Source organism: Coffea arabica, chromosome 5e (assembly GCF_036785885.1).
Source record: "Coffea arabica cultivar ET-39 chromosome 5e, Coffea Arabica ET-39 HiFi, whole genome shotgun sequence".
In the NCBI taxonomy this organism is placed as follows: domain Eukaryota; kingdom Viridiplantae; phylum Streptophyta; class Magnoliopsida; order Gentianales; family Rubiaceae; genus Coffea; species Coffea arabica.
In genome coordinates this window covers 31,101,440-31,123,567 of record NC_092318.1, presented here as the reverse complement: position 1 = coordinate 31,123,567, position 22,128 = coordinate 31,101,440, and the positions used below count along the sequence as shown (strand labels likewise).

The 22,128-nt window shown below is 39.6% G+C and overlaps 1 protein-coding gene across 1 annotated transcript; it reads left to right on the top strand.

Annotated features, from left to right (window-relative positions):
• Positions 1-14,451: 14,451 nt before the first annotated feature.
• Positions 14,452-21,737, top strand: LOC140006942 (uncharacterized). Its single transcript, XM_072049618.1, has 4 exons — positions 14,452-14,630; positions 14,844-15,792; positions 16,287-16,626; positions 21,160-21,737. The coding sequence occupies exons 1-4, from the start codon at positions 14,452-14,454 to the stop codon at positions 21,735-21,737; spliced, it is 2,046 nt and encodes a 681-aa protein (XP_071905719.1).
• Positions 21,738-22,128: the final 391 nt, after the last annotated feature.

Below are 22,128 nucleotides of genomic sequence, written 5' to 3'. Positions count from 1 at the left end.
TTTATCCTCCAAAATAAAAGAAAAGGTCAAGGTACCAATTTATTTGGAAAAATTAAAGAAAATAGGCAAACACAAGCTCATTTGGCTACAAAGCCCTTAAAATAATGAATTAAGTGCAATTTAACAAAGCATGGTGGTTAATTGAAGCAAACAAGCAATGAAGTTGCAAAATTAAAGCTGCCAAGGACTAAACTGCACATATCAGAAAATTTTTTAGGGTCTAATCACAATTTCCAGAACTTTGGGGGCAAAATAGAAGGAAAGATAAATTTCAAGGACCAATTTTGAATTGTAGCAGGGACCCAATTAAAAGAAAAACTAAATTATGTGAACCGTAGTACAATTAGCCAAGGATCAAAGATCAAGATGCACAAACCATGAAAGGGACTAGGCCTAGGGGTCAAATTGAAATTAATTCAGGACCTAATTGAAAGAAAGAAAAAATCAAATGATTCGGGCCATGGCAGCGTTAGACAAAACATTAAGGGATTGGAGTGTAATCTCTAACAGATTTTCACCACTGATTTTTTTACAATTTTGCAGCATAGGCAATCAAGACAACATAGGTCATCTCAAACCCAATCATCAAGTTCATTAACTCATTCCATCAGGACAAGAGACAATCCTTTGAAGGTCAATCAAAGAAAACAAAAATAGAGGAGCATGCGATCAAGCCATGTTTTTATACTTCTTACGAATTCATGCTAGACGGAAACAATATTCAATCACACATCAAACATTCAAACCCAAACAACCAAAAACTTGTAACTCTGATCAGCGAAATTTGACCAAGATTCGAGCTATCGAGACCCAGCGAAAGGATGCAAAACAAGAACGAAAGCAGCGAAAATTTTTGGTAATTTGAACCAATCATCATCTTCTCCAAACAGGCTCAATATCAGATTACACAATCGTCAATTTCGTTCTTCTTCATTGGCAGAAAATACCAGAAAGTTCAACCTCACATCTAGTCACTCCAGGACAAAAAAAAGGAAAACTCGCACAAGCTCCATTTCTCCCAATTTCAGTATGTAATTCGGATTTGTACAAGAGAAAGAGTAAAGAAAACAGGCAAGGCGCCAAAGAAAACAGATCCAAAATTTTTCACAAATTCTGTTTGAACTGGCTGAACGTATGCAAAGCAGAAATCAATGCGTCTTTCAGGCAAAAATCTCAATGGGGCATTTCATCGAACACTAGACGGGCACACATAATTTCAGCTAATCCCTGCTCAATCGAATCCACAACCCGCCCCAAAATTTTACCAGCAACCCAAGACATTCAGCCCAATCAACACATATAACATGTACAATCAGAAAATCATAAACAGACAACATGAAAATTTGCCACCACAGTCCACGGCAAACCTTCTCCGAAAAAAAGGACTGAAACGTAAAAGAAAAGGTTGACTTACAGCGGTCTATCACAGGGACAACGTACGAGCGGTAGCGGTGGAGTCCGACGTTACTTCACCAGCTTCATCTTCGCTTCGGTTTAGGCACTGCAGCGGTTGACTTGGAGCGAGAAGCAGCAGCTCTGGTGGTTCCGTCAGTTGGAGGCTTCTTCTTGGCAGTCGCTGCGGCAGTTGCGACGGAGGAGGAAGTCGACGAGTGGGGGACTGGCATAGTCGGAGGCGATCCACCGGTGATACGAGGCGGACGTTGTTGGTAAGGTCTGAGGAGGGGGATGGCTGTGGGTTTTTTCTGATTTGGTTTAGGATTTGGAGGGACAGAGACGGTGGTGGAGGAGAAAGGCTGTGGTGGAGACGTTGGGGAGTAACGGCAGAAAAGGCTTGTGTTGGAAACGGGGAAGAGCAGAATAGAAATGAGGGGTTTTGTGGAGGAGTTGTTTGGAGAAATTGGGGGAATTTGAGGACGGAGGGTAGAGAGAGAGCGGTGGAAGCGGGTTGCGGTGGTGGGCAATTCGGCGGTGGTGATTTGGAAAATTTTTCCGGATGATTGAAGTTGAAGCCCCATTTCCTTTGGTTCCTTCTTTTTTTTTTCCGATCCTCTTTTCTTCCTCCATTGCTTTTCTTCTAGCCCAACTCCCGAAGCTTTTTCTCCCAGATTTCCTAGCCTTCTTCGTCGCTTGGTTTTTCCTTTTTCTTTCTAGCTTTCCCTCACTTGCTGCCATCCCTTCCGTTTCTGTTCAGCGAAGCCCCTTCCCAATTTCCTTTTTACCGAAAGCTTTCCCTTAGATTTTCCTGTTCTTCTTGTGACAGCCCCACCTTCTCCTAAGGCGAACCAAAGGGGTTAGCGGACTGCCTGCCCAACTCTCACCAGGACTAACGGGACAATTCAATACGGTTTAAAAGTTCCGGAACATACAAGCGCGCTTAGACAAGTCAAAATTACAAAATAAAAAAAAACGTAAACGGAGTCGGCCATGAATAGTAACCGACACGTCAAAATCAAACCCAGCATCAATCAAACATATACATCTTGAAATTTAGCATTTACATACCCAAAAGGAAATACCCAAGTTGTCCAACGAGTTTATACAAGTACGGTTTGCAAATTACAACTCAACGGTTTTGGTTGGATCCAAAATGCACTTAGAGTTTGCTCAAAAGGAGCAATTCAAAATTTCATTTACATAAGCTCAACTTGGCAACCAACATTCATGGACTTTCCAAAAGTATTCAATTTCCTGTAAGGAAAACAAAAGGAATAGAGTGAGCTTATGCCCAGTGAGATACTACCACTCAAGCAGCAAAGTTCATATAAGCATAAAGCTTTTCATTCCAATTCATCAAAAGTAAGCCCATAGCATGCATCAATAGAGTTAATGAAAGGATACGGGCGGCTCTCAAGAGCCCTTTTCCTCGTTTGCATTCTTGATCGGACCTCATTGACCCTCCGTCAATGTTTAAGAGTAACCAACCGTAGGCTCCACTTTACTTCCATTCCTTCCACCCAACATACCCCTACCGGGCCCGAACTCCAAACAGTAGAAATTTGGTAATACTCGAGTATACCGGAATCAAGAGTCTCACTACTACAAGATTCCATATAACAGTCCCCATGGCTCGTCAACTTTCACGACCAAGCCCTCGCTGGCTCGATTCAATCGACTACCAATGGGGTTGAGCTCAGTAGTAACAGTAAAAGCCGTTGGATCCTTGTCCAAACGACACCAAATCCAGTTTTTCATGTACATTTCAAGTACCACAGTGAAACAGTAGACAGTCGTGTATAATACAAAAGGGGGTGAGGGCGATCAAGTACACCCTCACTTTAATCAGTTTCAACAGTGCAAATAAGCCTTCAAGGCATAAAGTTCAATATAATAAAGCCACATTGTAAACAAACAAGTGAGTAGTATACTCACCAAGCAAGCAAATGATATTTCATAAACCTCCGCCCAAAGAGCGTCTTGGACCACCGTCACGTCCTAAAACATTCAAATAAGCACAATAAGACTCGATTACAGGTCATAAACCAATTCCAAATACTACCAAAATAGGGCTCCATAAGAATGTATAAGCACTAGAATAAACCAGGGAAATCCGGAAATGGAATTAAGCTCTAAACCATAAAAATAGTTTTGACATCATTTTACGGTTTTGGCACCATTGGCACTAAGATTATCGGATGGAGGTGCAATACACACCGTTTCGAAGCTAAGAGGTAGGGCTAGAATGTTGAAGAAGGCTACTCAGTCCATTTTCTAGTGTAACCAGGTCAAAAATTCAATATACTAAACCAGAACCGCAAAAACAGGTGAACAAACCGCATTCTGGTTCAAACATCATAAGTCAGGCTACCTAAATCCAAATCAAGTGATTCCAAAGCCATCTGAAAGCTAAGACACCAGGGTACATTTATTTAGAAGGCGTCAATAACCAAATCAGAAGCATTCCCAATCAAATTAACCAATTACCAAAGCTGATTACCAAGTTCGGGTAGAAACAGGGCAGCAGGGGTATTTCAGTCTTTTCATAAGCTACGCTACTCCGATTGATCTGAAATTTTGTAGGAATCTCTAAAATATCATTCCCTACAACTTTCATGTTTTAACCCAAGGCTAATTCGGCCTCTAACTATGATAAAAAGTGCCAGGCAGAATGAGGGGGAATGAAACCCTAACTTTCACAATTTCCTTCCAAAACAGAAATTTCCTGCAATTAACCACAATTTACACCTTCTAGCTTCATTCTAGATCAATTCCCATCATCATACAAAGCCACACCATATGAATCATATTAAATCAGAAAAATCATGATTAAATAGAAAATGTCATCAATCTCCACCAAAATCAAGAAATAACACCTAATCACATCCCTTAAGCTACCACAAGTCATGAATTAACCATCATTAGATAGAGGAGAGGGGTTCCTTCACTACTCACCTTAGTAACCAAAGAAAAGAAACCATGTGAGAACCCGTAATTTTTCTCATTTTCTAGGTTTTATTCGGGTTACTGGCATGTTTTCTGCATTTTCTTTATTCAAAAAATTTCTAGATAATTTTTATGAGTAAATATAGTTTTTAGGTGATTTTTCTAGTATCGGTTAGTTTTGAAGAAATTAAGAGCGTATACCGGACGTGGGACCCACTAGGGCGAAAAGTTCGAAAAAATTCGGCCAGTTAGGTTAAGTTTTGGATACTGGATTGAATTTACCGGGTGGTAAGAGATAAGTAGAGGTTACCAAGTGGATTGGTGTGAGAGGAACAAAGAGATAGAGATGCATTAAATAGGGTGACAAGTGTCACCATAAGATTAAGTCTTAAGTTATGACTACTATTCATTCTTTTACCATTTGACCAAATAAACCAACAAAAACAAAATTTCCAAAATTCACCCTTATTTCCAAGCTCTTGAAGCCGGCTCTCTCCAAGGAAGAAAGAAAGGAAAACTCTCCAAATTCCTAGCTCTACTCTTGCTCAAATCCAATAACTCAACCATTTAATCTTGCTTTTGTTCCATAGAAACCCTTAAGTGAGTGATTGTGAGGTGGTTAGTGGAGTTGTTTGGAAGGCTAAGGGGATTAGTTTCTCCCTCTCTTGTATTACAAAGGTGAGTAGTGAAGGAACCCCTCTCCTCCATCTAATGATGTTTAATTCATGAATTGTGGTAGCCTAAGAGGGAATTTTGTGGATTATATCTTGATTTTGGTTGAATTTGGTGAAGTTTTATAATTATTGATGATTTTTCTATTTTCATATGATTATCATTGTGTGGCTATATATGATGATTGGAAATGATATTGAAGGAAGCTAGAGGGTGGAAAGTGTGGTTAATTGCAGAAAATTTCTGTTTTGGAAAGATATTTTGGAAGATAGGGTTTCATTTTCTTACATTCTGCCCGGCACTGTACCTCATAGTTAGAAGACGAATTGGGTTAAAACATGAAAGTTGTAGGGAATGATATTTTAGAGATGCCTGAAAAATTTCAGGTCAATCGGAGCAACGTAGCTTGTGAAAAGACTGAAATACCCCTGCTGCCCTGTTTCTACCCGAACTTGGTAATCAGTTTTGGTAATTGATTAATTTGATAGGGAATGCTTCTGATTTGGTTGTTGATGTCTTCTGATGAATTGTAGCCTTGTATCTTAGCTTTCATATGGCTTTAAAATCACTTGATTTGGACTTAGGTAGCCTGACTTATGATGTTTGAACCAGAATGCGGTTTGTGAACCTGTTTTTGCGGTTCTGGTGTAGTATATTGAAATTTTGACCTGGTTACACTCGGAACTGGACAGAGTAGCCTTCTTCAACATTGTAGCTGTCGCGCCCCATTTTTTTATAAAAAATAAATGGATGGTTTGAAAAGTGAATTTTTGATTTGAAAAATGATTTTTGATTTACAAAGAAAGTGGGTCTAAATGGGACTTGAAAATGCGACGATTTGACCCAAAATATAGTTTAAAAAGGGTTTTTGAAATAAAAATCGGAGTCGCCACTTGGTATAGAGTTAAGGTGTACCAAGCCACCTAAAATGAATTTTTTTAAAGGAAAAAGATAGAAATAAACCCCTTTTAAACGACTCCTAGTCTACGTAAACCAACGAAAAAGGTTCGGGAGTCACATTTGACGAAGGGGAAGGCAAGGATAAAATCCAAGGCACCCCTTCGACCTAGCCAAGGCTAGTTGCGTGATTTAGTCAAAGATTTTCTTGTTTAACCAAAGAATTTATCACATTTGGATGTACTATATGAATGCAAACCCTAGACCTAGGGGGTATCGGGGGCAAAATTTCTCTTCAAAACTTGAGTGGTGCCAATCACATTAATTGTGATGCCCAATGGTGACTCTTTGGAGAGGTCACGAATAATGTAAAAATATGAGACTCTAACAAGAGGAAAAATAAAAATAAAAATAATTATAGAAATATACATGTCTTAAGGGAATGCATCATGTCGGCTTGAGTGGTGCCAATCACATTAATTGTGATGCCCAATGGTTACTCTTTGGAGAGGTCACGAATAATGTAAAAATATGAGACTCTAAGAAGAGGAAAAATAAAAATAAAAATAATTATAGAAATATACATGTCTTAAGGGAATGCATCATGTCGGGTACGGGGGACTAATGTTCGTGACTCAATTTTCCCTTTAATAGAGGGAATACGAGCGTGCTAAGGCTAGAAAAAGCCAAACTCGTCCATATCCCATATCCAAGGGGTATTTCCTAATCTAATCAAGCAAATGAACTAATCTAGTTCTAATGCTTATATGAAATGCAAGTCTAATGTCATGTTTCATACAAAAGGGGCAAGTAATATACATATAAGGGAAAATACGGGGGAAGGGGTATACATATATAAGGAAAGTGTCAGGCAACATGGTGAAAGAGGCCCTAGAAAGTAAAGATATACATGAGATGAAGTGTTTTTGCCACACAATCATGATCTAACGCGCGAAGGGGCTCCTAAGGGCGAGCGTTGGACTAGCCCACATCTATGCTCTCTCACAAGCATTGGACTTGCAAGAGCTCGAGGAGACAACCATGACTAGCATTGGACTAGCCACAGTTACGTGCATTTGCATCCATCATACACATATATAAGTAATGTGCATAATTAAAGCAAGTAGACATGTGAGCACGTAATTCACATAACACATAAGCATGCATATCTAGATGCCAAAACCTAAGAAAGCGATTAAACACATAGCACCTAAGCATGCAAAACACATAAGGCAATTAAGGCCCTAACTATTACATTTTTAGAGGGGAAGGCCTACTACAATCTAAAAGGGGAAACGGAAAATAAATGAAATAAACCTAACTATTACAGCTTGGCATTCAAGTGCCTCCCAAATGACAAAATTGAACCAAAATTAAAGCAAAATCTACGCAACTAAAGAAATAAATAAAGTAAAAATGAAATAAACACTTAAAGTCATGCAATTGCACACATAAGACACATATACGCACGTAGGGTCAAATAACGTCAAAAATAAAGGATAGAGTGTACCTCCCTCGCAATGGTAAGAAAATGAAGGGAAAATAGCTTCAAAACAATAAAAGGGTCAAGGCACCACTTTAATTAATGAATAATCACATGAAAATGGGGATAAGCAAGAAATTGAGTCAATCCAAGGCGTTTAAAGGAAGGTGAACAACCCATGCAGCATTAAAACAAGTAATGACTTAAATGCGAAAACTAAAGACATTTGAGGGGTCAAATTGATTGAATTTTTCAATTGCTTGGGCCATAGTGAAACAAAGGGAGACTTGGTGGGCCAAAGTGTAGTTTTAGAAAGTCATTTCATGCAATCTTCATGCAAGGACGTGAGAAACATTCTGCAATCAAGTTTCAGCAAGCTATGAAGCCTTCGGCAATTTCCAACTTTCTTGCTGCAGTTTCCTTAGCAATCTATTGAATACAGGTATTCATGCAATCAAATTAAATAACAAAAGGCTGATTGATTTGTTAACCAAACTGAAAATACTAGATCTTGGAGCCAAAAGAGAAACCACAGCATACTTCCAGATAAGGCTTGCAACAAGCTAATGTTCATTTTCCAGCAAGCATTGAATCATGATTCAAGTGTTTTAGGGACTCAAACATGCAAATTGAAACCAATCTTCCACTACCCCTTTCCACACAAGACTAACTAACAAATTAGAAGAGGCTAAAGCCTGGTGGATGGTCACGGAAAAAGAAAACAGCAAAGTAATGAAGAAAACATTCTGCAACTGAAACCATTCTCTCGCAATTGGGAACTTTCTGCAGCTCCTTGGGTTCACCAATGCCAAGATTTGCACGAATGTTGTGCCATGAAAAACGGACCTAAAAGACATTACTCAATGAAGCAAATCAATTCAACATCCTCTCTAAACTCCTAGCAAAAATCACCAAGACACCACCGAGAATTCTCCTTTCAGCAAACCAGAAGAGATAATGAAAAGATGGAAGCAAAACATTCGGCAAACTTTCTCAACCAAAGAAATCCAACATTAGTCGAATATTCTCAAGCATTGATCTACTCTTTTTTTTACAGTAAAACACAAGAAAACACAAATTTCCATGGCTTAAAACCACCCTCAGCAACCCAAGGAAAGAAAGCTTCGAGCTTTGGGCAACCAAAAGAAAAATTCCACGCTGCTGCAACAAGCCAACTTCAAGCTTGTTGCAGCAGATTTTTATGCACAAATCTTCAAACAAACAAAACCTGACCCATGCAACCGTATTACCAAGTATTGTTTTCAACTCACAACATAAAACCCCTGGATTTAAGCACAAGAAGAGCATACAGAAAACTGGAAAAAATTTCTGCACTTCATGGGTTAGTTTGCAGCAACCATTTTTATCCTAATAGCCAAGTTCAGAAACAAAATGGGACCATCATACAACCTCCAACAATACCCAATCTCATTCACACGAATACCACATGCAATCACAAGAAAATATGGAGGCAATCGAACAATTTCTGGATGAAAACAGCAAGCAGAAATGCAAACGGCAAGCACAACAAAGCAATATTTTGGAATGCTCATTACATGTTCAGGAATAGATGAGGGAAAAAGGAAGAATGGGATACCTTTTAACACCTTTGGGCCTCAAACTAACGTGGAAAAATTCAAGAACTATGCTTTCCAATGTTGGAATCTGACCATCAAGTTACTGCTTTTTCCTTGAATGACGGTTAGAGACGGTGGAGATGGCTGAAGTGATGGTTTACGGCCGCTGCAACAGGAACCCATAAGAGATTGAATATGCTCCAACAGGGATCGAATGGGATGAATTTTGCAGAATTCGGTGAAGAAACGCGGGCTCAAAACTTCCTCCCAGACTTTTCCTTGCGTTTTTCCAGCCGTCAGTCCTCTCTCTCTCTCTAAACTCAGCCGCCTCCCTCAACCTTCACCAGATTTCTAGCCGTCACTTTCATTCTTTCCTGATCCTCTCAGCCCTTTTCTTTTGTGGCTCTTTCCTAAAACCTAACCGTCAGCCTCTCAAGCTCTCCCTTTTCCTTTCTAGTTTTTCTCTTTTCCTCTGCTGATGCCTCTCTCAGCCGTCACCCATTCTTTTTGTCCAGCCATCCCTTACTCCCTTCACTCTCGGTTGCTTTCTCCCTCAGTTTCTTTCTTTCCGCCGCCCACTCCCTTTTTCCTCTCCCTCCAGCCGTCTGTCAAACCCCCAACTCTCTCTCTATCTCAAAACCTAGCCGTCACTCGATCCCCACTGGTTGTCTGCGTTTCTCAGCTTCTTATATGGAAAGCCAACACCCGAACCCTCAGATTAATGGTGGATGAGAGAACCGAGTTCCATGGCAGATTTTGATCCCTTAGATCAAGTTTCCCGGTGTTCCCCAGATTACATTACGGAAGATTAGCTGTCTTTGTACCCATTTAAACGTGTAGGGCCACGAAAAATGAACTCAAAATTGCTAAAATAAAAACCCCGATTCTGTATTGCCGTATTTGCTTCTGTTTGTTTGTTTTTCCTTTTTTTTTCTTGAAATGCAATATGAAGAAAGAGTTTGGATCAAGTGCAGCATGATGTATGAGCTCTTTTTTTTTTTTTAAAACAAAATAAATAAACAACAAACCTTCATAAATTGAATCTAAAAATTTAAAATCTTAATGCTAAAATGTCTTAAAATAAAATTAAGAGACTAATAAGCAAAAATGAATAGAATTAAAAGATTTGATGTCCAAAATGCTGAAAAATGTAATTTTGAGATAAATTAAACAAAAATAGTAAATAAAAGAATAAAAATTTGGTGTCTACAGTAGCCCTATCTCTTAGCTTCGAAACGGTGTATCTTTCACCTCAATCCGATAATCGTAGTGCCAATGGTGCCAAAACCGCAAAATGATGTCAAAAACTGTTTTTTTTTTGGATTAGAGCTTAATTCCATTTCCGGATTTCCCTGGTTTACTCTAGTGCTTATACATTCTTATGGAGCCCTATTTTGATAGTATTGGGAATTGGTTTATGACTTGTAATTGAGTCTTATTGTGCTTATTTGCATATTTTAGGGCGTGACGGTGATTAAAGACGCTCTTTGGGCGAAAGTTTATGAAATTTCACTTGCTTGCCTGGTGAGTGTACTACTCACTTGTTTGTTTACAAGGTGGCTTTGCTATATTTGAACTTGATGCCTTGAGGGCCTATGTGCCATTGAAACTGATTAAAGTGAGGGTGTACTTGATCGCCCTCACCCCTTTTTGGTACTATATACGACTGTCTACTGTTTTACTGTGGTATTTAAATGATACCTGATATACTGGATTTGGTGTCGTTTGGACGAGTATCCAACGGCCATTACTGTTACTACTGAGCTCAACCCCATTGGTAGTCGATTGAATCGAGCCGGCGAGGGCTTGGTCGTGAAAATTGACGAGCCATGGGGACTGTTATATGGAATCTTGTAGTAGTGAGACTCTTGATTCCGGTATACTCGAGTATTACCAAATTTCTACTGTTTGGAGTTCGGGCCCGGTAGGGGTATGTTGGGTGGAAGGAATGGAAGTAAAGTGGAGCCTACGGTTGGTTACTCTTAAACATTGACGGAGGGTCAATAAGGTTCGATCAAGAATGCAAGCGAGGAAAGGGGCTCTTGAGAGCCGCTCGTATCCTTTTATCAACTCTATTAATGTGTGCTCTTGGTTTACTTTTGATGATTTGAAATGAAAAGCTTTATGCTTATATGAACTTGGTTGCTTGAGTGATAGTATATCACTGGGCGTAAGCTCACTCTATTCCGTTTGTTTTCCTTACAGAAAATTGAATACTTTTGGAAAGGTGATGAATATGGATTGCCGAGTTGAGCTTATGTATATATATATTTTGAATAGCTCCTTTTGGGCAAAATCCTAAACTCATTTTGACCCAACCCATCGTTGAATTGTAATTTTCAACCGTACATGTATAAACTTATGGGATAATGTGGTATGCCATTTTGGTATGTAAATGTTGAATTTCAAGATGTGTATGTTTGCGTGATGTGTGGCCAGATTCTGACATGGCCGGTACTATTCATGGTCGGCTCCGATTTTCATTTTTTTTTATTTTGTGATTGTGACTTGTTTAAGCGCACTTGTATGTTCCGGAACGTCTTAGATCGCGTTGAACTGTCCCGTAGTCCTGGCGAGAGTTGGGCAGGCAGTCTGCTAACCCCTTTGGTTCGCCTTAGGGGAAGGTGGGGCTGTCACAGACCACTTAGCACCTTAAGCTTCCAAACAACTTCACCAATCACCTAAATACCCCTAAACTAATAGGTTTTATGGAGTAATTTGAAGATTAACCGGTTGGAATGAAAGATTGAGCAAGATTGAAGGTAAGAAAATTTAGTTTTTCTTCTTTTTTCTTGAGAAAGAGCCGGCCAAGAAGCTTGGAAATAAGGGTGAATTTTGGTCAATTTTTTATTTAAATGGTAAAAGGATGAATAGTAGTCATAACTCAAGACTTATTCTCCATGTGACACTTGTCACTTCATTACATGCATCTCTATCTCTTTGTTCCTCTCACACCAATTCACTTGGTAACCTTTAATTATCTCTTAACATCTGGTAAATTAAATCCAGTATCCAAAACTTAACCTAACTAGCCGAATTTTTCTGAACTTTTCGCCCTAGTGGGTCCCACGTCCGGTATACACTCTTAATTTCTTCAAAACTAACCGATACTAGAAAAATCACCTAAAAACTATATTTACTCATAAAAATTATCTAGAAATTTTCCTAATAACGTAAATACAGAAAAACATGCCATTGAATATAATAAAACCTAGAAAATGGAAAAATTACGGGGTCTCACACTTCTTCTATTCCTTTTTTTCAACTCCAAAACCTCCTCTGTTTTCCCTTTTGTCCGCCGCACTTTTCTCCTCTGTTTTTGGCTTTCTTTTTTCTTTTTTTTTTCCTCTCCCGAAGCTCCCCCAGATTTTTGCTCTACTCCGCCGCCCCCGTTTCTTCCTTTTCTGCCCAAGCCTCCCTCTGTAGGTCTTTTCTCCCTTTTTCCTGTTTTTCCCTCTGACTCTCTCTCTCTCTTGTTTTGCTCCCTTTCGTCTTGTCCCGAAGCTCTCCCTCCCCCAATTTCCAGATTTTTTCACTTTCCTTGCTCTCTCTTTTTTCTTTTTTTTCCGTAGCTAGCTTTCCTTTGGTTTTCTTAGCCGCCCACCTTTCTCTCATTTTTGTTTTCTTTTTATTTTGTTCCCCCCAAAATTTCTTATGACACCAAGTGTCTAGACACCTAATCCCTTAGGTGTTGTGTTGTCCAAAATACAAAAAGACACTTGTCCCAATGTATGCCTCCCACTTGCCATTTTCACTTTTCCCTTTTCCTTTTGTTTTTCTGAAATTTAATATGAAGACAAAAAATAAACTAGAACAAAATAAAATAAATAACAATACTAAAATAAAATAAAATAATAAAAAAAATGAAAACCCTAAAATTGAAACAAATAAAGCTAAAGTTAAAAATCAATAATTTGGTGTCTACAAGCTTGATCTATTGGACTGATCTTGCTTTGCCTACTCGTGCAGTAGCGCCTTTATAGAAGTTTGGGTCCGGTGGGGGGTTGTATGGTGGACGGACCTGTGAAGTTAGTGGAGATCTACGGACTTAAAATACCGACCCGGTTGACGGAGTGCCATCGTGGGAAAGTATTCGATCGAGGTTGGCAAAGCAAGTGAAAATTAGCTCCTGAGAGCTACCATATCCTCGAATTGTTTCTGTTTAAATTTCACTTGAATTGTTAATTACCCGAATATTACTGTTTTACTTGTTAAACGGGATTGTTACATGGACAACGTGCTTGCATGTGTGTTTCTTGGCCTCACGAGCAATCGCTCACCCCGTAGATTTGTTTTCCTTAACAGTAGCGGATATGGGGTGAAACTTGGAGAAACCTTTGGGATGAACTGTTGTATTAGGGTTTCGATTGTAATCGACTAGATATCTTTTGGCAGTTGTATATTTTGGAAAATTGATGTATTTTGAACTCATGGTGTAAGATCGGATATTTATATATGGAAGCATCTGCACTTTCTTACTTTGTCTTGTCGTTTTAGCTATTATTGTATTAAGCTTGAACGAAAATTGTACGGAGTCCTGGCGAGAGTTGGGTAGGCGTTCCGCGGATACCCTTTGGTTCGCCTTAGGGAGAAGTGGGGGCGTCACAAATTGTGTTTCTTGAAGAGCAAAGAAAAGAAAGAAACGAAAAGACAAAAAAAAGGAGAAAAAAAAAGAACAATCAGCTTTAGCAAGAAACTCCAAGTTTTCAAATCTTGATCAAACTCCAAGTTTCCAAATCTGGCTCAAACTCCAAGTTTCCAAATCTGGCTCAAACTCCAAGTTCCCAAATCTGATCAACCCTAAGAATCCGAATTTTGAACAACTCTGGACTTCCAAATCTAATCAAACTCTAAGGTTTCCAAACCTTGAACAACTCCAAGTGTCCAAATCAGATCAAACTCCAGGATTTCCAAATCTTGATCCTTGAACTTTCCTAAATCTGTTGAGCACTTGTACCAATCCGATTTGGCTGAGATTTGAGGATCGAATTGCACATCATTTGAGCACCCTAAGATCACCAAAAACACCACAAATTCCTGACCAAAAAGCCGAAAAATAGCAGCTCAAAGAATTCCAGAAAAATTGGTTGTCGGGTAGAGTATTTCTAGGGTTTTCAAAAATTTTAGCTTTGAAGTCATTTGTTGTGTTTTCTATTGAGTCGTTAGTTTATTGTCAGCCATAATATGAGTCTTAGATCACGTCCTAGGTCTTCATTCATCTCCATCATTGCTGCAATTTTGTGTCACTTGTTGACTAGTCAAGAGACTATCCTTACGGTGATTCCTAGCTTGTTCAACCTGAGCATCTAACAGGACTAAGGAATTGTTTGGTGAGATTATTAGAGAGCAGCAAACTTGAGTAAAACATGAGCGTGAGTGATATATATATATATATATAAAAAGGAAGAGGAAGTTGTTTTATTTGTTTTTGCAGGTTTCCCTAGTGGAGTTGGTGACCAAACAATGGACATAAAATTACACATGGAGGCCATGATGGGGGAGTTCCGAAGGATGCTTAAAAGCTCCATTGAACCTTTGCATGAAAGGATTGACCAATTGGAGAATTCTAGGCAACCACCTAGTTCGAGCAAGGGGAAGGAATCCGCATACTCCAATGATGAGGAGGAACCATTTGAGGGGAGGAACCAAGCTGACCAAAGGTTCCAACGGTGAGGAGATGATGCCATTAAAGGTGTCTAACTCAAAATTCCCTCCTTCCAAGGCAAGTCGGAACCCGAGGCGTACTTGGAATGGGAATGGAAAATTGAGTTAGTCTATGAGTGCCACACTTACACGGAGGAGCAAAAAGTGAAACTTGCAGCTGTGGAATTCACAGACTATGCCTCTATCTGGTGGGACCAACTATATCTCAGCCGGAGGAGAAATAGAGAAAGGCCCGTAGAGACTTGGGAAGAAATAAGGAGCTTGATGCAGAAAAGGTTCGTGCCGAGCTGCTATAGCCGAGACTTGCACCGAAGGCTACAAGCTCTCACTCAAGGTTCCATGTCAGTCGAAGATTACTACAAGGAAATGAAGATGGCCATCATGAAAGTCGATTTGCGTGAAGATGGAGAAGCTACCATGGCTCGATTCTTGCATGGTCTAAGGCCGAAAATTGCCGAAGTAGTGGAACTCCAACACTACCTCGACATGAATGACATGCTGAAGAAGGCGGTAACAGTAGAACGGTGTCTCAAGAGGAGGGGTAGTGGACGTCCAGGCACTATGTACAACCCGGGGAGTTGGCGAAATTCTCAACCCAAGAGGGAGGAGAAGGCCGCGGCTTTACCTAATCCAACAAGGCTGAATGCCTTTTCTCCAAAAATGAAGGCAAAGGTGGAACCTAAGGCCAATAATGACGCTCCTAAACCTCGTAGCCGAGACACTAAGTGCTTTAAATGTCAAGGGTTTGGTCATATCGCCTCCCAATGCCCCAACCAACGAACCATGCTCTTGTTACCGAATAGGGAGATTGTCTCTGATGAGAAGGAGGAATATGAAGGTATGCCGCTTCTTGTGGAGGAAGAGGATGATTTGGGTAAAGAACTACCTACTCATGAGGAGATTAGTTGTTTGGTGGTTCGAAAGGTCCTCACTACTCGAGTCAAGGAGGAGGAAATGGAGATACAACGGGACAACCTTTTCTACATGAGGTGTCATATCAAGGATAAGGTCTATAGTGTTGTCATTGATAGTGGAAGTTGTGCCAATGTAGCTAGTCTACTCATGGTGGAAAAGCTAGGGCTTCTAGTTATCAAGCATCCAAGACCTTATTGCCTTCAATGGTTGAACAATAAAGGGGAAGTCCGTGTGTTTGGACAAGTAAAGGTGCCATTTCGAATTTAAAAATATGAACATGAAGTCACTTGTGTGTTGTGCCGATGCAAGCAAGTCACCTCATACTTGGGCGACCTTGGCAATATGACAGGGACGTTGAATTCAAAGGAAGAGCTAACAAATATGTCTTTATGCATTGTAATAGAAAAATAACTCTTGTACCCCTCACTCCAAAACAAGTGTATGAAGATCAAGTGAGGCTCCAAAAAGAGTACGAGCTAGAACTTGAGAGCAAAAAGCGAGAGAAAAGTGAGGAAGAAAAGTAGGAGAGTAGGGCCGAACCCCTAGGAAAGAAAAAGGCAGCAATAGGGTCGGCCATGAGGGAAGATAACAAGGGGAAGCTTAGCTTGCTAGCAAAAGCCAAAAATGTAAAGCGAGATTTGTCTTCCAACCAACTCTTACTCGTACTTGTGTGCAAGGAAGAGTTGGTCATATCATCCACTAACTCCTTGCCCACCAATGTCTTATCTCTTTTGCAGGAGTTCGAGGATATATTCCCGGAGGATGTGCCAAATGGATTACCACCTCTAAGAGGGATTGAGCATCAAATTGACCTCATTCTGGGAGCCCCACTGCCTAACAAACCCGTCTATAGGATGGGACCTGAAGAAACGAAAGAGTTGCAAAGGCAAGTGGAGGAATTGCTAAGGAAAGACTGGGCTCGAGAAAGTCTAAGTCCATGTGTTGTACCAGTGATTCTCGTGCCAAAGAAAGATGGAGCTTGGAGAATGTGCACCGACTATAGGACAGTAAATGCCATCACGGTAAAATATCATCACTCTATCCCTAGGTTAGATGATATGTTGGATGAATTGCATGGTGCCATTATCTTTACTAAAATTGACTTGAAAAGTGGTTACCACCAAATAAGAATAAAAGAAGGATATGAGTGGAAAACCGCTTTCAAAACTAAACATGGTCTATATGAGTGGTTAGTTATGCCTTTCGGTTTAACTAATGCACCTAATACCTTCATCCGATTACTGAACCATGTTTTGAGACATTTCCTTGGGAAATTTGTTGTAGTTTATTTTGACGACATTCTCATCTATAGTCGAAGTTTAGAGGAGCATCTTGTGCACTTCAAATCTGTTTTTGAAGTACTTCGAAAGGAGAGGCTATACGCCAACTTTAAGAAGTGCACATTCTGTACTGACCATGTGGTGTTTGTAGGCTATATAGTTAATGCGCAGGGAATTCACGCAGATGAATAGAAGGTCAAAGCCATTCAAGAATGGCCAACGTCTACCTCTGTCAGTGATGTACGCAGCTGATGAGAATATAAAGACCAAGGCCCATTCAAGCACATGGGGAATTGGAAGATTCAAGTGAAGACTAGTTGATTGCACGAATGCTTGAGTTTAGTAGGATTATTTGATTTTCCTCGTTGATTTTGGCTATTTCTCGTTTTAAAAAGTCTAGGTAATTAAGATAGTTTAATTGCGGCCCATTTGTTAGTAAGTAAGATCTAAAATCTTTCTTAAGTATGTAGGGTAGTTTGGTCAACTTTTGGGATTAGGGTTAATGCTTGTAAGGGCTATAAATAGCCCCACTTCCTCTTTGTTTTGGGATCAGTTTTTGACTATTAAATACAATTAGTGAGTTTTCACTTTCTCTTTGGCAAGAGAGTTACCTTTGAATACTTGAGAATCTTCTCAAGTTATTCACCCGAACTTATCAATCGAGTATCTCCTTGATTGTGGCGTTCTACTACCTCCAATTTGGTTCGTTAATTCGAGTAGTTACGGGTTGAGATAATATCAAAATTGTTCGTGACTTCTAGGGATTAGTTGGGTCAAATTTCCGCTGCCTAAGCCATGGTGTTTTGGTTGTCTAGATCGGGGTTTCACATCAGTTGGTACCAGAGCTAGTTGACAACCACCAGGTTATATCTGTTTTTTTTTTGTTTTTCGTTTATTTCGAGTCATATATGTTTATCCCAATCTGTTCGTTTGTTTAGAACCAAAAAAAAAAAATTATTACTGTTTATTGACGGTTCATCGTTACTGTTCACCAACACTGTTCACCGATACTGTTCATCATTACTGTTCACCGATACTGTTCATAGTTACTGTTCATCCGAATACAAATCTGTCCAACCTTGTTGTTTGTGTTATCCAACTTGTTTACTTGGTTTTCAAATCTGAATTTTGATAAAACTTGTTGAAATTTTGTGAATCTTGAAGAGAACTTACAATAATCTTGAGTTTCTTGAATTCTTGACCACAATCTTGAAATTTCTGAAGTTCCTGACAACTTCCTTGAATGTTCTTGAAAGATCTTGGAGTTCTTGGTTGTTATTATTTGTGGACTTCCTTGTTTTGTGTCGTGGTTGATAGTTGTAGTCAAAAAAAAAAGACAAAAAAAAAGAAGAAAGAAAAGAGGAATTGGTTGGCAAGAGAAAAAAAAAGGAAAGGAAAGAAAGGGGCAACCGAATTGTTTTGAATAGAGAACCAAATCTGATTTGTGCAATCTTTCTTGGAGTAGAATTTGGAAGTTACCAAAAGTTGTTTCAAGAAGATTACCAAAGGTTGTTTCAAGAAGGTTACCAAAAGTTGTTTTAAGAAGGTTACCAAAAGTTGTTCAAAGAGGAAGAGGATTTTCAAAAGGTTTCCAAAAACTAACTTGTTTCCAAAATCAATTAGGAAACTAAGTAAAGCACTTGGATAACTCTTTGTACTCACTTGGACACTCTCTCTCCTACCTTTTTAGGAAACTTTGCTAAACTCTCTCATCCATTTTTTGGAAACTTTCCTATATTCTCTCATCCATTTTTAGGAAATTTTCCTAAACTCTCTCATCCATTTTTTTTGGAAACTTTCCTAAATTCTCTCATCCATTTTTTAGGAAACTCTCCTAAAATTCTCTCATCCATTTTTAGGACCTTTCCTATATTCTCTCATCCACTTTAGGAAACTCTCCTATATTCTCTTCCTAGATTCTAGGAACACTTTCCTATATTTTATCCTACATTCTTGTGATTACACTTGTGGAAAGGTTGGTAACGGTTGTTGGACTTGAGCAGCATTTCTCAACTACCTAACCCAACAGGTAAAGGTATTTGGTAAGTCCATTAGAGTGACATCCATATACACGAGTGCGAGTGGATACACGTAAGGGAGTGTGAAAGGCAATATCTTCGGTTTCGTTGCTAACGTTTTGCAGGTTCCCTCATACTTCATGGCGAGTATAAGACACATAAAAGCTAGCTCACAACATTGTCTTCCTGATCCTAAGGGAGTCAAAGAAGTGGCATTACGTGGTGTAGATGAGCAATTGGACCTCGTCAAATCTCAGTTGCTTGGTTGGTTTTATACTCGTTGCGGTGTCAAAGATAAAATTTGTAGCTTGGCCATTGATGGTAGTTGTGACGTCAATCTTGCAAGTGCTATCATGGTTGAGAAATTAAATCTTTCAACCATTGATCATCTTCAACCGTACAAGTTGACGAGCACTCATGGGGATGTTTGGGTTACTAAGCACACACTTGTACCTATTCAAATCGGCAAATATGTGGATGAGGTGTTGTGTGATGTATTCCCAATTCAAGTGACACATGTGTTGTTGGGCAAAGCATGGATGTCGAGGCGAGAAGTTAAAATTGATGGACATACTAATAAGTATTCCTTCTTATTTAATAGTCGTCGTCTTGCACTTGTATCACTTACTTATGACCAACTTTGTATTGATCTAGCTTGCATGAAAAGTGAGCTTGAGCGTTATAGAATGGAGAAAAAGCTAGATGAGGGAATTGTGTCTGCAGAGGTAAAACCCGAGGAAGTTGAAAGTAATGAGATAAAAGGGTCAGCTGTTGAACTAGAAAAAGAGATGGAAAAATCTAATGAGATGGGTGGTAAAAAGGAAGAAAGAAGAGAAAGTGGGCTGATCTTGAGCAACCCGGTGAAGGCCTATTATTTTCTTAACAAACTTACCTTTGCTTTGTTTAGTGTTTCTTCTTTTATACAGATCAAGCAAAGGCAAGTTGAGCTGATCTTGGTGTGTTCCATTCCAAAATCAATTGTAGACGTTGCAAGCCTCCATGGAGTTGGTACTCCAAGAGTTAAACCCCCTTGGTATCCATTCATGGAACAATGTCAACTCAAATCAGTCCACACCAAATGGGAGTTGATTCAAGCTCATCTTGAAGGGAACACTCCATATTTTAGGGATGGTTGTGTACCAAGGGTTCGTTTAAAGAACAAGTACCTCAATGACCATTATGATTTTCGTCTTGCTCTTAGTCCACATGCAGCTCCTACATCACCAAATTCGCCTTGGTGCCTTGCAAGTGTGTTCGAGCCGGAGTTCGATTTCACGGGATACACTTCATACCACTTTGAGGACCCTTACCTCATGACCACAAACAATAAAGTTGAGCATACATTGAAGATGGTTTGTGAGATTCAAGGTTCGACGAGGGTTATTTTCCAACTTAGCACATGGGCTTTGCATTGGATGCCATCTGTAGCCATCATAACAAGATTGAGTCGAAGGCATGTAACTCGTCTTGTCACCATTCGTGCTTCAATTTGTGGGCAAATTGCTTTTAAGAGGAGGGGAATGATGAGAATATAAAGACCAAGGCCCATTCAAGCACATGGGGAATTGGAAGATTCAAGTGAAGACTAGTTGATTGCACGTATGCTTGAGTTTAGTAGGATTATTTGATTTTCCTCGTTGATTTTGGTTATTTCTCATTTTAAAAAGTCTAGGTAATTAAGATAGTTTAATTGCGGCCCATTTGTTAGTAAGTAAGGCCCAAAATCTTTCTTAAGTATGTAGGGTAGTTTGGTCAACTTTTGGGATTAGAGTTAATGCTTGTAAGGGCTATAAATAGCCCCACTTCCTCTTTGTTTTGGGATCAGTTTTTGACTATTAAATACAATTAGTGAGTTTTCACTTTCTCTTTGGCAAGAGAGTTGCCTTTGAATACTTGAGAATCTTCTCAAGTTATTCACCTGAACTTATCAATCGAGTATCTCCTTGATTGTGGCGTTCTACTACCTCCAATTTGGTTCGTTAATTCGAGTAGTTACGGGTTGAGATAATATCAAAATTGTTCGTGACTTCTAGGGATTAGTTGGGTCAAATTTCCACTGCCTAAGCCATGGTGTTTTGGTTGTCTAGATCGGGATTTCACATCAGCAGCTTCCATGGATTAGCCAGCTTCTACCGCTGCTTTGTGAAGGATTTCAGCACAATTGCAGCACCACTCACCGCAATCATGAAGAAGAATGAGAAGTTCTTTTGGGGGGAAGCACAAGATAAGGCCTTCCAATTGCTCAAACACAAACTCACACATGCACCACTTCTTGCATTACCTAACTTTTGAAGTGGAATGTGATGCATCAGGTGTAAGTGTTGGAGCCATACTTATGCAAGGAGAAAAGCTAATTGCCTACTTCAGCGAAAGGTTAAATGGCGCGGCTCTCAACTATTCGACCTATGACAAGGAGTTATATGCCCTAGTGCGCGCATTGGAAATGTGGCAGCACTATCTACGTGCACGGGAGTTCGTTATCAAAACTGATCATGAATCTCTCAAGCACCTAAAGGGGCAACAAAAGCTGAGCAAAAGGCATGCCAAATGGGTAGCATTCATAGAGTTCTTCCCATACGTCATCAAATACAAGACAGGTAAGTCTAATGTAGTAGCTGATGCTTTATCTCGCAGACATACTTTGCTAACTGCTTTAGACACTAAACTCCTCGGATTTGAGCTTATGAAAGAATTGTATAAAGATGATGTGGATTTTTTGAATGTTTATGTGAATTGTCGGAAGTCTGACTTTGAAAAATTCTATGTGCATAATGGCTTCTTGTTTTATCTTACCAAGTTATGCATTACCCGAGGTTCTATACGTGACTTACTTGTTCGAGAGTCACATAGTGGTGGCTTAATGGACACTTCGGTGTTTCTAAGACCTTAGTTGTGTTGCAAGAATATTTCTATTGGCCACACATGCACAACGATGTGGAGAGGATTGTTGGGAGGTGTGGAGTATGCCACAAGACTAAGTCACGGGTTAACCCGAACGGTTTGTATACTCCCTTACCCATAGCTAACCAACCTTGGGTTGACATTTCCATGGATTTTGTGCTTGGTTTACCCCGATCTAAATGTGGACATGATTCTATCTTCATTGTAGTAGATAGGTTTTCCAAGACGGCTCACTTTATTGCATGTCACAAAATCGATGATGCCTTGCACATTGCTGATTTATTCTTTAAAAAGGTCGTTCGTTTGTATGGCATACTTAGGACTATAGTGTTCGATAGAGATGTTAAATTCTTGAGTTATTTTTGAAAATCTTTGTGGGG

Excerpts from the sequence above, each read along its gene's own strand:
- LOC140006942 (XM_072049618.1), top strand. The coding sequence starts at position 14,452 with ATGGAGGCCATGATGGGGGAGTTCCGAAGGATGCTTAAAAGCTCCATT. Across the intron at positions 15,793-16,286 it reads AAGTCCGTGTGTTTGGACAA|GAGTTCGAGGATATATTCCC; the intron begins GTAAAGGTGCCA and ends TCTCTTTTGCAG. Across the intron at positions 16,627-21,159 it reads TATGTTGGATGAATTGCATG|GTGTAAGTGTTGGAGCCATA; the intron begins GTGCCATTATCT and ends GTGATGCATCAG.